Raw genomic sequence first — 12,628 nt, 5'->3', positions numbered from 1 at the left:
GTAGATGGCGTAAATGAATCACTTTAGATTAGAGCCGTCCTTCAAGGGAAACCAAAGCGCATGCGCACAGCTTTGTCCACCAGATGGTGCAAACGCAGCCGTAAATCTGCAGAGAAAGCTGAGGAGGAGAAGAAGAAGAAGATCCCGAACTGAAGGATCTGGTTTGGTGCTGCTGCCCCCCATCATCATGTTATTATTTATCACCACGTCGATGTAAAGGGGGGGTGGGACCAAAACCAAGAACGACCACCCTGACCCGAGATGGACCTGAAGATGTCCGGAGAGGAGGAGCGGGGGGTGGTCCGCGTCAAAGTCAAGGTAGGACCCTGCTAGTCAGTTAGCATCCCAGCTAGCCTGGTTATTCTTCAACTCTGACAACAAACACGTCGACAGGTGAACACACACCTGTGATTACAGCTGCTGTGTTTGTTCAGAGAAAGTCTCCACCTTTACCCGGCTGTGTCACAGTTTACCTGCTGCTCTTGTTGTTGTTGTTGTTGTTGTTGTTTTTGTTGTTGTTGTTGACTGCAGTGTGTCATCTGAAGGGGTTAAATCATCACTCACTCACCTGTCAGGTGGATAACATCATGTGTTAACAGATGTTATTGAATATGTAACCGAACAGCAGTGAACTGAGCTGACGTCACCTGCCTGCTCAGCGTTTACGCGTGCGCGTGGACGCGCGCAACTAGGCTTCATGACGTCACATGTTACCTGAAGAGGAGCCTTTTTGTTGTTGTTGCCTCACTCACATGAATGACTCATGTTCTTGAATTAATGAATAAAACAGCTTCAGTCATATTATAGTCCATCAGATTATGTTGTTTTCTTTCTTTAGTTTCAGTCTTGAACAGATTTAGTCTTTACTTATTGTTTATATTTTAAACTAATTGTTGATATTTATTGTTTACTCTGTACAGAGAGAACACAATCTGCTGAAGTTAAATTCCTCGTGTTGTAAACAAACCTGGATTATAAAGCTGATTCAGATTTCCCGACACACATCAGACCCGCCTCGAAGCCTCTAAATATGCCTTAAAAACCGTCCAATGAGAGCAGCTCGTTCAGTTCCAAATGTAGGGAGAAGCATCCTTAAACGCCTTTTTCTTCTTTTCTCTCTTTCGGTTCTGACTTTTGCACCATACGGTAAGAAAAGATGGCCTGTTTGTCCCTGCACTCGTCTGACTGATGGAGGTCATGAGGTATGAAAGGGTCGGACCCTCCGACATGATCAGACAACAAAACAGACGTATAAGTGGCAGCGACTTCTTTCAGTGTCAAGATAAACTGCTGACTGACACTTTGAGCCGCCTGCTGTGGGATTCACAAACCAGACTGGATGTATGATCTGGGTCGGCCCCAGAGTCTCCTCCACGTTGGGCGTGCCCAGAAAACCCAGGAGTAGCGTTCGAGCGGCCCCTGAATCCATCCCTCCATCTTCACACTAATCACTTTATTTCACGCCACAATCAGCACAACTCCCAGCACACCTCTGTAACCATTTTATAAAACGGAGACGCCGTCCACGTCCTTCTGACAGGACCTTTATTGTTGTCTAATTATATGACGTGTGACATTTTGTGCTGTTTTGCAGAAATGCGACGGCGTGCTGCCCGTGGAGTTTCGCTCCTTCGCCGTGGACCCTCAGATAACATCGCTGGAGGTGCTGCAGCACATCCTCATCAGGGCGTTTGATCTGAACGGGTCAGTAGAGACACAGAGGCGTTCTGAGTTTGTCCCCGGTGAGAGCGTCACTCTGCAGGTGTCAGCATTTTCTGTCCTTTTTTTTTTTTTTTTTCTCTCAACCAGGAAGCGGAACTTCGGGATCAGTTACCTTTCTCGGGACCAGAGCGGCGCTGAAATGTATCTGTCTCTGCTGTCCGACCGGGATCTGGATGTCGCCTTTCTCTCTGCAGCCAAACCTCATCTGCAGCTCAAGATGGACATCAAGCCGTCAGAAGACAGTAAGAACGCCAGTTTGTCCCCAACAAGTCACATCCAACCAAACACAGAACATCTGCAGGTCTTAAACAGAAAGTTTAGATTTCCCTCCCGACGTTCAGATTTAGTCGATGCACAAACAGACGTGTTGTGGGTGAATTTGTTTCCTTCTTTTAAGGTGTTTCTTATTTTCATATCCTGTTTCTGTGTTTGTTGCATTAACTGTGAGTGAAAGACGACAGACAGAGGAAGCAGATCCTGTGACACACAGGACTGAGTGGGACGTCTGAAAGAGACGAACACGGTGCCGTAAATAGAACTACAAGACGTCTCTGAACAAAAGATACAAAGACTTCTTTCTTTTTTCTTTTTTTTTTCTTTTTTGACTCCTCAGCGAGCTGCGATCAAGGTTGTTTAGACCGGGAGGATTTTCTATCAGTCATAATAAAAGTGTGACTGAGCTGCGGGGTGATGTAGACGACGTCAGAGCTGCGTGATGGCGGCGTCTCTTCATTGTGAAACCTTGAGCTCAGCTGTTTCTTCCCCTGCAGGTCCGGTCATGGAGGACTGGGACATCATCAGCCCCAAAGACGTGATTGGCTCTGAGCAGCTCCTCGCAGAGAGGACCAGGTCTTTGGCGTCTGCAGCTCTTCCCTTCACACAGTCTCTCCTGACCCAGGTGCGTCCACCTTCCGTCATCGAGCCTCTCTCGTCACGAGTCGGGCTTTTCCTCACACGCTCTGTCCGTCTCGTTTGCAGGTGGGGCGGACCCTGACCAAAGTGCAGCAGGCGTTCAGCTGGACGTACGGGGAGGAGATCCGACCTTTCAAACCGCCTCTGAGCGACGCCGAGTTTCACAGTTACATGAACGGACAGGGACAGCTGACCCGGCCCGAGGAGCTCCGGCTGAGGATCTACCACGGCGGCGTGGACCCTTCACTGCGCAAGGTGCTTCACCTGCGTTTCATCACATGACCAGACTCTGACTTATGTCTGACCTCAGCTCTTTGCTGCCCTCTCAGTTTTTTCATTTCTGTCTCGCTGCTTCCGTCAGGTCGTGTGGCGGTACCTGCTGAACGTCTATCCCGACGGCCTGAGTGGACAGGAGAGAATGGACTACATGAAGAGGAAGACGAGGGAGTACGACCAGCTGAAGGGCGAGTGGACGGCGCGAGTCAGCGCCGAGGATCTCGAATTCATCCGCGGTAATGTCCTCAAAGACGTGCTGAGGACCGACCGCGCTCATCCGTACTACGCCGGCTCAGAGGACAGCCCACATCTGACCGCCCTCACCGACCTGCTCACCACGTTCGCCATCACGCATCCACAGGTGTGCAGAGAGCTTCACTCACGTGTTGTTCAGAATCAATGTATGAAACTACAAACACTGGAGGAGGTCACGTTCTATACTGTTAACTTCCTGAACTGCACCAACACTCGACCCGGCGTCGTCATAGATCCGAGAAGCTCATGTTGAAAATCTCTCATCTTTTTTTCCAAAACGTCTGATGCTCTCCGTATGTCAGCCTCCTATTGTAAACAAACGGTTGTCATGGAGACAGGACGGACGTGTAGCGCTACATGCACACGCTCCCGAGCCCACAGCCGGCGCTTTTCTGCACGCTAGGTTGACACGGCGCCTCACAGTGAAGTAGCTCTTCCTGCAATCCAAAGATGTTTTTTCCATATGTTCTGAATCTCGTTAACCCTTCGATCACTCCTGCTCCTGTCGTTCTCTGTAACTCTTTTGTGTGTGTCGTCTTCCAGATCTCGTACTGTCAGGGCATGAGCGACATCGCCTCCCCGATCCTCGCCGTGATGGACAACGAGGCCCACGCCTTCATCTGCTTCTGCGGCATCATGAAACGTCTGGAGGGGAACTTCCGTCCAGACGGGCAGCTCATGTCCGTCAAGTTTCAGCACCTGAAGCTTCTCCTGCAGTACTCGGACCCGGAGTTCTACTCCTACCTGCTGTCCAAAGGAGCAGACGACCTCTTCTTCTGTTACCGCTGGCTGCTCCTCGAGCTCAAGAGGGAGTTCGCCTTCGACGACGCTTTGAGGATGCTCGAGGTAACCTGGAGCTCGCTGCCTCCCGATCCTCCTGAAACCGAGGTGGAGCTTCTGGGGCCGCCGCTGGAGGCCGAGGAAACCCGGTCCTGCAGGGACGAGAGCGAGGCTGTGGAGAGCTGCCTCCGAGACGAGAAGGAAGAGAAGGAGAAGCAGCGGAGACGACACATGCTGAGGCCTTCCAGAGAGGAACCTGTCTCCGAAGAAAAGGGAAGTGAGGGGAGCGAAGGGAACACGCCTCAAGTGAGCACGGAGCAAGCCGACACGCAGGCCAACACGCAGGCCGACACGCAGGCCGACACGCAGGCCGACACGCAGGCCGACACGCAGGCCGCTCCCTTCGAGAGGCAGACGAGTTTCGGAGAGTTTAAATACTACACCGCTCGGAATGAGGACAGCTTTGATATGGAGGATGCTGAGCAGCCGCGGGACCTGGTGCTTTCAAAGTCCTCCACGAGCATCCAGAGTCGCCAGTCCACAGTGGACAGTGAGGATGACCCAGGAGAGAAGACTCCTCTCATAAAGAACTGTGAGATCGGCCTCTCTCCAACGTCCTCGCCGCCTCTGTTCCCTAACGGCCTCCCCATCTGGAAAACAGGACCCTCAGTCTCCCAGACTTCTTCAGCTTCAGCCTCCAGCTGGCCGGGTGCTTCTCCGGACTCGCCTCCCAAGTCCACGTCCCCATCCCTGTCCACTGGAAGAGAGGCCTTCGCCAGAACTGTCCAGAAGGTCTTGACCTCCTCTGCCCAGGTGCTCGGCAGCACAGGGATTAACTCGCCCACGACGCCCACCTTAAAGTCGTCTGTGGCGTCTCCCTGCCACACTCAGAGTCGCTCCCTTCTCTCCTCGCCCATCCTGTCCTTCGGAAGAGGCCCCTCGCTTTCCAGCAACAGGTTGTCCTCCAGCGGTCTCCCCTCGCCGGGCAACAAAACGCCCAGCACAGCGGCCAACACGCCCGGTTCTTTGAAAGCCGAGACCACCAGCATCAAACCGTGCTCCCTGCCGCCCCCTCAGGAGTTCGGCAAAGGGAATCCCTTCATGCTGTTCCTGTGCCTGTCCATCCTGCTGGAGCACCGAGACCACATCATCAAGAACAGCTTCGACTACAACGAGCTGGCCATGCACTTTGACCGCCTCGTGCGGCGCCACAACCTGAGCAGGGTGCTGCAGAGAGCCAAGGCCTTATTCGCAGACTACCTGCAGAGCGAAGTGTGGGACTCGGAGGAAGGGGACGAGGTGAGCTCAGACTCTCCCACCACGGCCACAGCTGCTCCACACTCCCCTTCCTCCCCCTCCTCCCCCGTCTCTGCCCGACCCATCTACAGCCCTTTAGCCTCGCCTCAGGCGTCCTCGCCCAACTCCACCTACAACCTCGCCACCACCATCCCCTCGCCAACCGCTCAACTTGCAGTGTCTTCCTCGTCCTGAGTCCTTAAAGCGTCCCTGCGTTCCCCTCCTCTCTGGACTGTTCGAGGTGCAGAACTTTCCCACGTCGGACCGAGCTGTTTTTAACCTTCTCATTCTGCGTGTGCTTGAAAACATATATCCCCTCGTCTGTAATCATCGCACATTTGTATTACTCATCCGCCTTTGAACTTTTCGGTTGTCTGTCTCTAAAGAACGGGGAAAGACGTGTCGCTCTTACTCCAGCCTCTGACGTCGCTGATGCATGAGATGTAAAACCCTGCGATGGAGGTCAGACAGAAGCCACCTGGTGCATTCAGTTGATTCATGTTTTTTACACGCTCGTCTTTATGTCCAATAAGCCACAAAAGTGTCTTAAAAAAAAAGTTACATTACTTACTTCTTTCTCAGCCAAACGTGGAAACAAAGCGAAGCCAGCAAACGCTACACACTGACCTAACCTGTGACCTTTCACCCCGAATAGACAGAAGATACGAGACGCTCCTTAAAGCTGTTTTAATGAAGCATGTGAGAAGTAGTGCAGCAGCATTCAGAGGAGATTCAAATACGTGTGAAATATTTCGAGGCTTTCTGTTTGAACAGGATTAATGTGCAGAGAGCAGCGGTGCATCACACCAGCATTCAGACCCGACGCGTCTCAATTCACTCCTGTGTCCATCGTTGGTCTCCACAGAGTCCAGCTGGTGGACGAGACGAGACGAGGCGTCCATGTAGAGGACATTCAGAGGCTCGGGATTGGCTGGACAAAGTCGTGTCGCTGCGTCCGACATGCGGTCTGTCGTTTGTTTTAAGCGCTGAAGCGTCGAGCCTTCATCAGATCCTCCATGTGGTCAAACGGGCTGCAGGAGCTCTGCTCTCTGGTTCCTTGGATCCAAATCTGTCTTTGTGGCGTGACGTTTCTCAAACCTTCAAAGAGTGACGCTCTGAATCAGGAGCGTGCTCCTCTGAAGCCCCGGACGTTCGTTCCCGTGTTGTTGATTAGATCTTTACTTTCTCGAGGGGTCGTTGGGTCTGGATTTGAGAGAGACGGGTCGACACTGAAACGCTCATTTGATGCAGCCGAGCAGCTTTAGATTTTGCTTCATTTTTAGGGCTGAACTTGATTTTAAAAACTGTCATTTGTGTCTCTGTTTGTGGAAAGGCTTCCTGCTTCTGTCAGAAGTTCAAACAGGATGAGATTCGTTGTAACTGCGACGTTGAGGAGACGCATCAGCAGAGATTTTTGGGTCCGTGCAATGATTTATGTGACGCTAAATAATTCTACAATGTGTTCATTTGTTTTTTGTGTTTTTTAATCTGTACCAAAAAAAAAAGGATTCTGTAGTTTAACTGGACAGAGTCGATGATCAATGTTTTCACCTGCTGTGTTTGGATTACTTCTCAGTACCACACGTTTGAAGTCAGTTTTATTTTAATATCCTGGATGTAACAACACTTCAGAAAAGACCGTCAGATCTTTGGTCGTAATTTTAACAAAAAGCTGCGAAAAAACAAAAAAAAAGAGGGAGAGCTCTGCTGACGTGTACCGTCAGAATCCGAGATACTTCATGTTGTTATTGGGGGGAAGTTTGGTAAATATTCCCAGTGGATTTGTGCTCTCTCTCGTTTGTTCAAAGTTTCTTTCAGGGACACCAGAAGGATTTGAAAATGTCCGAGCGGTCACGAACCTCTCCGTGCCTTACTGTTGGAACTTTGGCTTAAAAATACGACAAAGATCTGAAGTGTTTGGAAAGCTTCACTACTTTCCCATACGACATTTCACCGGTGTGATGAAGACATAGTGCTGGAATCTGCCTGCACATTTGGCTAAAAAAAATTTATAAAAGTCACCAACATTGAGTGCCGAGGACTTTGTGTGGTACTGAAACAGGTTTAATTCAGAGAGGTGGTTTTGTGACGACGCTGTAAACGGGTGCAGCGCTGCAGAGGTCTGTTCATAATGGATCTGCTTTGTGCTGGACTCGTGACGTACTGTATTTAATGTAACGCTGTGTCCAATCATTTTCAGAGATCTTTTATTTCAGCACTTTGTTTTTGTTTTCTAATTCTGAACATGATTTGATTTTGTAAGTGAGGGTAAAGTAACTAAGTGTTCTTTGTGTTGTGATGAGAAGGGGAATCCTGTCCTTCTGTGGGATACACAGATCATAAAGGGGAATACCATGTGCTAAAACTTTCATCTTATGTGCGACCTTTTGGCTGAGAAGTGCCTGACTTTGTTTTCATCCGAAGCCTTGTTTCATGTTTGTGCTCCTCGTCCGTGTCGTCAAAGGGCTGACTGTGCGTGAACTTGAACTATTTGACAGATTTTAAAGGGATTCATGTTGTGAGACAGCGACGACGACGACGACTAACTCCTAACTTTCCATTTGCTTCACAATTGATGAAAAGCAACGGAAACTTTTCCTTTTTATTTCCACATTTGTAAAGAGGCTGAATCTTCAAATGTTAAAGATGAGGTAGAAAAGAAGAAGAAGTCCAGCAGTCAGCAGCAGCATGCCTCCGAGGAACCGCGGTTTTCCTTTGTTTTCATGATGTGGCTATATGGACGTGGCTCAGCTTTATGTGCACTATCAGTTCAAATCATGTGGGTGAACGCTGTGCATGGCTGCGTATGAAAGGGAACTCATGTTTATATAATGTTTGTATAAAACCTAAGACACAAACCGCGTGTTTGTGTCCCGGTGAGCCCAAAACCTTAAGTTTTCTCTCTGCTCGGTGCCGATGCAGCCGTGACAGAAATGAAGGATTTCACAAAGACGGGGAGGTGATTTGATCTCTGCATTGCTTAGCTTTACTTTATTATTTCTTTTCAGTGGCCTATATTATAAATCCTCAGTAGTCTGTGACGCAGCAGGCTGAACAGGAAACGAGTTGGTCTGTTAAAGCAGAACATGTTCTGATATCTTCAGAAAAGACCCCGGCGTGATTATTGTGGTTGTTATAATGCAACTTTTGTTTTTTGACTCCTTTTGTATATCAGTATTTAACAGTATAATTAAAAAAGAACTAACGTAACTGGACGGGCTGGACTACGAGCTGGCAATATGTGCATTTGTAAAAAAAAAAAAAAAAAAAAAAAAAAAGGATTTGTTTATCTTGTTAAATTATATATGTGCACAAAAGTTACAATTTTTAAACATACGACACAACAATGTTACTGATTGTATATTGGACACGAATAAATAATCAATGCAACAGACTGAGTGAAGGAAGTTTTGTTTTTCTTTGCACATCCAGACACACGACATGAAACAAGGGCAACATCTATTGTGTCCCATATTGGACCATATGACCTCTAATGTTCTTTAAGAAACATCAGAGGTCATCGACACATCATGAAAAGCAGTGCAGTGGTAAGAGCTGTTAAACATCTCAATATTAATCAATTCCGAAATGTAGCTATAGTGTTAAAGGCGGGGTTAGTAATTTTCTAAAACTAGCATGATATTGAAAGTAGCGTTCCCTCAGTGCTCCATCTGCACCCTCTAAAGCCACGCCCCTAATTTACACAAGCGCCATTGGTCCTCAGCTCATCTCTTTAAGTGTGAGCTCGTGCATGCATGGGGAGGCCTGTGATTGGTTCATCATATTGGTACCTCATGGCAGACATTGGATTTTCTTTTTTTCTTTTTCAGAGAGTATGAGTTATTAATTTGTGTCAGGACCTAAAGACCAAAATCTTAAAAAGTGGATGCAGAGAACAAACCTGCCTTTAAGTTTGTAACAGGACCGTCTCTGTAGCGGTATTTTCACAGTGCATTACCGCTGATCACCTGTTGGTGGCAGCAATGCGCCACACAACCTCTAAAAAACGAAGACGAAGAAGACGCATATGAGTGACGTCGTTCTGTTTCCGGTTCCGGGACTGTAGTATCCTTCACAAACAGGAGAAATGTTGACCCGACTGGTGCGGCTCGGGCCCGCTCTGCCCCGGTTACTCTTAAGCCAGCAGGCCCGGTTCGTGTCTCAGTCCAGACCGAGCGGTGCCGCCGGTTCGGCCGCTGTGACGGAGCTGCACCCCGCGGTGGACCAGGGCGGACACGGAGAGGTCGACCCGTACGTCAAGGTGAGCTGTCTCCATTAACGCGCACTGTCGGATATAAACTCTACAGGTTTCTGTGGTTTACAGGAACATGCAGACCAGATATTACCGGACTAACGGGGACGGTCAACAGATGCTGCTGCGCATGCGTCAGAAAGTTAACATTTAGACAGCTACAGCACCAATTTTCAAACTTGAATAACTTCAATTCAAAACATAAAGTCCAAATCTGTGAGCGGCTGAATTAGTTTTTCTTACCACAGATTTTAATTTCTCATTCATGCAGGGAGATGAGTGAGCACGTGTTGGTTCATAAGTGTAAAAGATAAAGTTTACATGTTTGTGCAAAACAAATGTACACAACAGCTTCTCCAACCTCCTGAGTGTCAGCAGCTGCACATTTAAAAAAACTGAGGACGCTCCAGCGTCTTTTACATCCAAGGTGTGGAAACAGTTTGTCTTCAAGAGGTGAGAAGATAACAGACGAGACAAAAACTGTGACTACATCACAACAAGACGAAGAACGACACAAACAGCACAACCATCATAATGAGAAGCTCCAATCAGCTTTCCAAAACATGAAAAGACTAAAGCACACTGACAAGCAGGTCAGCATCTCCTAAAGGAATCTGTTTCATCATCATCTGTCTACAGGCTCATTTAGAGACTCGTTACATCTCTAATCGATGCAGATGTTACAGATGTTACAGATGTTGCTGCAGAGCTGTGATGACAGTTTTTAATGACAATCACAGGAACGACTCAGCTCTGGGATTTAACTGTCCTGTATCTCACCTATGGTCATGAGCTTTGGGTCAGGACCGAAAGAACGAGATCTCGGATACAAGCGGCCGAAATGGGCTTCCTCCGTAGGGTGGCTGGGCGCACCCTTAGAGATAGGGTGAGGAGCTCGGTCACCAGGGAGGAGATCGGAGTAGAGCCGTTACTCCTCCACATCGAGAGGAGTCAGTTGAGGTGGTTCGGGCATCTGGTCCGGATGCCCCCTGGACGCCTCCCTAGGATGGTGTTCTGGGCATGTCCCTCCGGGAGGAGGCCCCGGGGTAGACCCAGGACACGCTGGAGAGACTATGTCTCTCGGCTGGCTTGGGAACGCCTCGGGGTCCCACCGGAAGAGCTGGAGGAGGTGTCTGGGGTGAGGGAAGTCTGGGTGTCTCTGCTTAGACTGCTGCCCCCGCGACCCGGCCCCGGATAAGAGGCAGAAAATGGATGGATGGTATCTCGAGGATTTCTGAGGACCGGAAGTATTTTGAGTTGTCGGATCCTTAATATGCGTCTGTTGATTCTGTCAGCTGTTGTAGTGAACTCACGTTGGTCATTATTCAAAATCAATGTTGATCATAACATGGATCATATTCATCACGTTGCTGTTGCTGACGTCAGAACACTATTCTAAATGTTTACTGATGTAAAAATGTCATTCTCATATTGTATTTAAGTACTTGCTATTTTAGCCTTGTTTTTTTCTTTCACACCAAAACACCAAGACAAATTCCTCCTATATATATAAATGTACTTCACAATATAAAATGATTCTGATTAAAAATTGCATATTTAGATCCAAGGTGTAGCGCTTCATTGTTTAGTTGAATAAACAAATTGGGCGGCAGTAGCTCAGTCTGTAGGGACTTGGGTTGGGAACCGGAGGGTCGCCGGTTCAAGTCCGGAAACTGGTCTGGTAGCTGGAGAGGTGCCAGTCCATTTCCTGAGCACTGCCGAGGTGCCCCTGAGCAAGGCACCGAACCCCAAAAACTGCTCTGGAGCGCTCGCTGTGGGCAGCAACCTCACTCTGAGACCTCTCCATTAATGCAGAGTGAAAAACCGAATTTCCCCTCGTGGGATTAATAAAGTATATATATATTAAAAAAAAAATACAATGTGGCTTTGACATGAAATGTTTGGAAACTATTAAATAAATCGTAATCATGTTCCATGTGAAAGATTGTGCATTATTATTATTGTTATTATTATATTATTATCAAAGAGTGCAGACTAAACAAGAATACAAATAATGTTTTATTTTAAATATATCTGCAAAAAGACTGCTCAGCTGAACACATTTGAAGGACTCTGCTGTGTGATAAAAACCTGTCCCCTCTTTGTGTTTGGTCAGAATCCGGACTTCCATGGCTTCTCCACCGACCCTCATGTGGACTTGTGGAACATGAGGATGGCCTTCTTCTGCGGTATCTCAGTGGCGATGGTTATAGGAGGAACTTTTCTCGCCTATTTACCGGACAACGGGTGAGATTTTACGTCTGCTGTCAAATGTCACCTGATGTTGTCAGTCGTGCACGGAACTTTTTTTTCTTCCTGCGGTCTTCAGTTTACATCGTTAACGGGTCATCTCGCGACACATCAGATAAAGAGGAACTAAAAATTTAAAAAATCAGATTTTAAAGGTTCAGACTGCCGGTTTAGCGAGGTCCTTATTGTGTGCGTCGTCTGCTCAGGAGATACAGTCCTCATCCTTTGAATACACTCGCTGCACCTTGCTGTAATTTTCCCCTCCAACGTTCCCCGTCTCTCCTCATGAGTCCAGTGACGGGAAAAATGTACCAAAAAATAACTTATCAGAAAACAACAAAATCCACTTTTACTTTTCCCTTAAAGTTTTTAAACACAAATCAGATATTAATGTTTAAATCGGTGCATGTCTATAAAAATATTAACCTCAGCGACTCAACGTAAGAATTAAGAAACATTTTTAAAAAAATAATTTTTTAAAGCCAACCCTCTTTTTAACTAGTTGATCAGGAAGAGGAGTCACTGAACTCGTGGGTTTGAGGAGAGGAGCTGCATGTGTGAACGCCAACAGGGCAATTTTAACTCCTAATTCACCCGTGTTTCCTGCCAGCCTCCTCATATTTGATCCTCAGAAAGTCCAAGTGGGCTGATGTTTTGTCTTGCTTTGTGTTTCGCAGTGCGATTTGGGCCAGGAGGGAGGCAGAGCGTCTGATCGTGCAGAGAGAGGCAGAGGGTCTACCTCTGATCAGCGAGAACTACTTCGACCCGAGCAAGATCATCCTGCCCTCTGCTGGAAAGGAGTAGAGTCCAACCTGCACTCACTGTATTCATAACTAATGTATTTCACTATGAGAGAATAAATGATGTACTTGTTTAATTGTTTAA

The 12,628-nt window shown here is 47.7% G+C and overlaps 2 protein-coding genes across 2 annotated transcripts; both read left to right on the top strand.

Moving 5' to 3' along the window:
• The first annotated feature begins 19 nt into the window (after positions 1–19).
• On the top strand, positions 20–8,631 carry tbc1d25 (TBC1 domain family, member 25). The gene is made up of 8 exons (XM_079359033.1): positions 20–318; positions 1,595–1,704; positions 1,810–1,964; positions 2,493–2,620; positions 2,701–2,889; positions 2,996–3,271; positions 3,709–5,983; positions 6,029–8,631. The coding sequence occupies exons 1-7, from the start codon at positions 262–264 to the stop codon at positions 5,434–5,436; spliced, it is 2,643 nt and encodes an 880-aa protein (XP_079215159.1). The 5' UTR covers positions 20–261; the 3' UTR covers positions 5,437–5,983; positions 6,029–8,631.
• A 627-nt stretch (positions 8,632–9,258) lies between these two features.
• On the top strand, positions 9,259–12,628 carry ndufb11 (NADH:ubiquinone oxidoreductase subunit B11). Its single transcript, XM_079360436.1, has 3 exons — positions 9,259–9,502; positions 11,610–11,740; positions 12,421–12,628. The coding sequence occupies exons 1-3, from the start codon at positions 9,329–9,331 to the stop codon at positions 12,545–12,547; spliced, it is 432 nt and encodes a 143-aa protein (XP_079216562.1). The 5' UTR covers positions 9,259–9,328; the 3' UTR covers positions 12,548–12,628.

The sequence above is a fragment of the Symphodus melops genome (assembly GCF_947650265.1).
Source record: "Symphodus melops genome assembly, chromosome: 13".
Classification (NCBI taxonomy): domain Eukaryota; kingdom Metazoa; phylum Chordata; class Actinopteri; order Labriformes; family Labridae; genus Symphodus; species Symphodus melops.
Note: the sequence above shows the minus strand (reverse complement) of the source record. Positions and strands in the feature narration are given on the sequence as shown.